Source organism: Fonticula alba, assembly GCF_000388065.1.
Source record: "Fonticula alba strain ATCC 38817 unplaced genomic scaffold supercont2.12, whole genome shotgun sequence".
Taxonomy (NCBI): domain Eukaryota; order Rotosphaerida; family Fonticulaceae; genus Fonticula; species Fonticula alba.
In genome coordinates this window covers 405,768-408,788 of record NW_009242982.1, presented here as the reverse complement: position 1 = coordinate 408,788, position 3,021 = coordinate 405,768, and the positions used below count along the sequence as shown (strand labels likewise).

The 3,021-nt window shown below is 71.0% G+C and overlaps 2 protein-coding genes across 2 annotated transcripts in view; both read left to right on the top strand.

The window, feature by feature from the left end:
• H696_05620 (hypothetical protein) overlaps positions 1-451 on the top strand; it is a gene marked incomplete at both ends in the record, with an annotated part of 5,686 nt that extends 5,235 nt beyond the window's left edge. The window contains one exon of the mRNA XM_009499436.1: positions 50-451. Coding sequence (XP_009497711.1) covers positions 50-451 — 402 coding nt within the window. The remainder of the gene's footprint in view (positions 1-49) is intronic.
• A 638-nt stretch (positions 452-1,089) lies between these two features.
• The window catches only part of H696_05619 (hypothetical protein), a gene marked incomplete at its 3' end in the record, with an annotated part of 16,834 nt that continues 14,902 nt past the window's right edge, over positions 1,090-3,021 (top strand). The window contains exon 1 of the mRNA XM_009499435.1: positions 1,090-1,240. The remainder of the gene's footprint in view (positions 1,241-3,021) is intronic.

Below are 3,021 nucleotides of genomic sequence, written 5' to 3'. Positions count from 1 at the left end.
CCCCCCCTGCACTGCCTCCCGGTCCCGGGCGTGCCGCGCATGTGCGCAGGGCGACACCGAGTACATCGTGGCCGGTGTCTACCTCATTGAAATGCGCGCGGTCGAGGATAGCTTCGTGTCGCTGCAGATCGCCCCGGCCGCAGGGCCGAAGGACACCGACGCGCCCATGGACACCGGGTCCGACAGCGACGATCCCTTCCTCTCGGAGGACGAGGAGCAGGGGCCCGGCGGCCGCCGGCGCGGCGGCAGCTCCCAGCTCCCCTCCTCCGTGTACTATGTGCCGACCAAGCACAAGATTTTGCTCAGCCGCGCGCGCGAGGATTCCCTCCTCGGCAGTGGGTCGTCCATGTCCGGGTCCTCCATGCACACGGACCTCCCGCCGTATGGCTTCCCGGATCGGGTGTGGCTCCAGCGCCCGAGCGGGCAGGCTTCCGCCCAGGCGCAGCAGTAGTCCCCTCCATCCCCCTGCTGCTGTCGCTGCTGCTGCTGCCCCCTGTATGATGGGATGCCTTCAGCCCCCCCCCTCCTTCTGATCTCTCACTGTCCAGGGCCATGCGCCCGCGCGCACTCTGTGCACCTGTGTATGTGCTGCTTCTCGTGGGAAGCCCCCCCCCCCCCCCCCCGCTGCTCGCCGCCGCGATTCTCGGGGGAGAATAAAAAAGGCGAATATCATTGCCCGCTTTTCCTTGTGATGGTGTCCGCCTCTCGGCCGGACGCGCGGACGGCGGGCGGGCGTTAGATGCGGCTGCACGCCCCCCCCCCCCGGGGCCGTTGAGAATGCCCACCATCGGCACCTTGCGTGGGCACGCCTTGTTATGGAGCACGTGCCGTCATTTAGGATGTGGCCCTTCGGCGGCACCTGGTTCCCGCGCAGGGGGTGTGCGCGAGAGTGGGCACCGGTGCACGTCCGTTGGCGGGTACCGGTACTTCATCGGGCTCCGACTAGCTGGCCGCCAGGTGGGGATTGCGCACCTCACACAACCAATCTCTCTCTCCCCCCCCCCCCTCCCTTTCCTCCTCTTCCTTTCCTTCCTTCACCTCTGCGTCGGCTTCTGCTTATCCCTCCATCCGCTGGTGACGCCGCCGTTGTTGTTGCTGCTGCTGTTGCTGCTTTTGCCGCCGCCGCCGCCGCCATTCCCAGCCGGCAGGCGCCTGTCACCCCCCCTTCCCTGGTCTCCGGATTTACCTTCCTCCATCTCCTCTGAGCTGGTCGTTTCCCTGTTCTGTGCTTTTCTCTTGTGTGCGTACGTGTGTGTGTGTGTGTGTGTGTGCGGCCCCTCTTCCCCACTGCTGACTCCCGCTCGCTCGCCTGCTTTCTGCGTCGCTGGGCATCGCCCCTTCGATGCAGGGCCCCTCGCGCGCGGGCACCCCCTCCGCCTTGGGTTCCCCCCCTCCTCGACCCGTTCCTCCGTGTCCCCTTCCCGTCGGGCGGCCGACTCGTCCCCTGTCGCAGGCCACGGGAATGTCCCTGATGCTCGAACACTCGCCGAGCACCCTCATGTCGGCGACCGGCGCCGGAGCGCCTACGGCGCCGGTCGATCTTCCGACCGCCGGGGCCGTGGCATCGTCCCTGTCGGACGTGGTGCCGCTGCTGACGTCGGCCGAGCCGGCGGCCACGGCCGGGCCCGGGCCCGAGGGCGCGGCCCCCCTGCACGCGGAGCTCGAGCACCGGTCGCAGTTCCTTCGTCTGCATGTGGATCTGGCCACCGGGGTGCTGTCCGGATCGACGATCATCGAGCTGCGCGTCCTGGCCCCGGCGGCCGACCCGGTCCCGGGGGTGAGTGCCCCCTCGGCGACGACGGCCACGGCGGCCCCGGGGTCCGGCCCGGGCACAGCCCCGGACGTCGGTGCGCCTGCCGGCCCCGAGACGCCGGCCGGCCCTGGGGTGTCGTCCCCCGCGGCGGGCCCGGGGTCGGGGCCGGCCGCTGTGCTGCCGGCAGCTCCCGCCCTGGCGGCCGATGGGCTGCCCATCTTCTCGTCGGTGCAGCCATCGCTGAACTTGCATTGCGGGGCCGGCTTGCAAATCGACGGGGTCACCTGCCTGGTGACCAGCCCGGGAGCGCGGCCGACCCTTTGGTGTGATCTCCCCCGGCGGCCGGTGGCGCCGAAGCTGCCGACATCGGTGTCCGGCGGGCCGGTGGCGGCTCCGACCGGGGCCGGCGGGCCGGCCGGCGCGCCCCCATCGCCGCCGGCGTCGGATGGCCCGGACGTCGTGGCCTCGCCGGCCGCGAGCACGGAGGCCCCGACGGCCGGCGGCCCCGGCGATCGGCCCTCCACGGGCACCGACTCGGACATGGCGGTCGACGTGCCGCCCGGGGCGCCGGCCACCCCGGCCTCGGACGAGCTGGACCCCGGCCCGGAGGCCTCGCCGGCTGACTGGCACTGGGACACGGACGACATCGTGGACCTGGCCAAGGCCACCGAGGCCGGGCACCCGGATGAGGTTCTCTTCGGCCAGTGCCGCATGCTCCGTTGGCCGACCGGATTCCTGTGCGTGGCCCCTCTTGCTTGCGCTTGTGCCTTGCCGTCGCCGCGCCCGCGGCGCCGGGATGAGGGGCCTGCCCTTTCCCGGGCCCGGGGGCCAATATCCTTTCGCTCTCTCTCTCTCTCTCTCTCTCCCTCTCTCCCCTTACCGACGATGTCATTCTCACCGCCCATGTACGGGGATAGCCTGCGAGCGCCTGCCTCGGCTCCGACGCCGGAGGACGTGGTCCGGTCGCTGACCGGGCAGAATGCCCTGTCGGTCTTGTCGCCGGAGTTTTACGGGCAGGATTTCGACCTGGAGGTCCCCTTTCCCCGGCAGGCGGCCGAGTTCCTGCTGCGTGGTGAGCTGCCGGCGGCCGGGCCCTCTGGCAGTGCCCCGGGCCCGGGCACCCCCCGGCGGGCCTTCCGGTCGCTCTACATCAAGATCGACTTCCGGGTGCTGGCCAGCGGCAGCATGCCGGAAGCCAGCGCCTCCGGCAGTCTGATGGCCGCGCGCTGCCCGCAAGGGGGCCACATCACACACATCTACACCAGTAG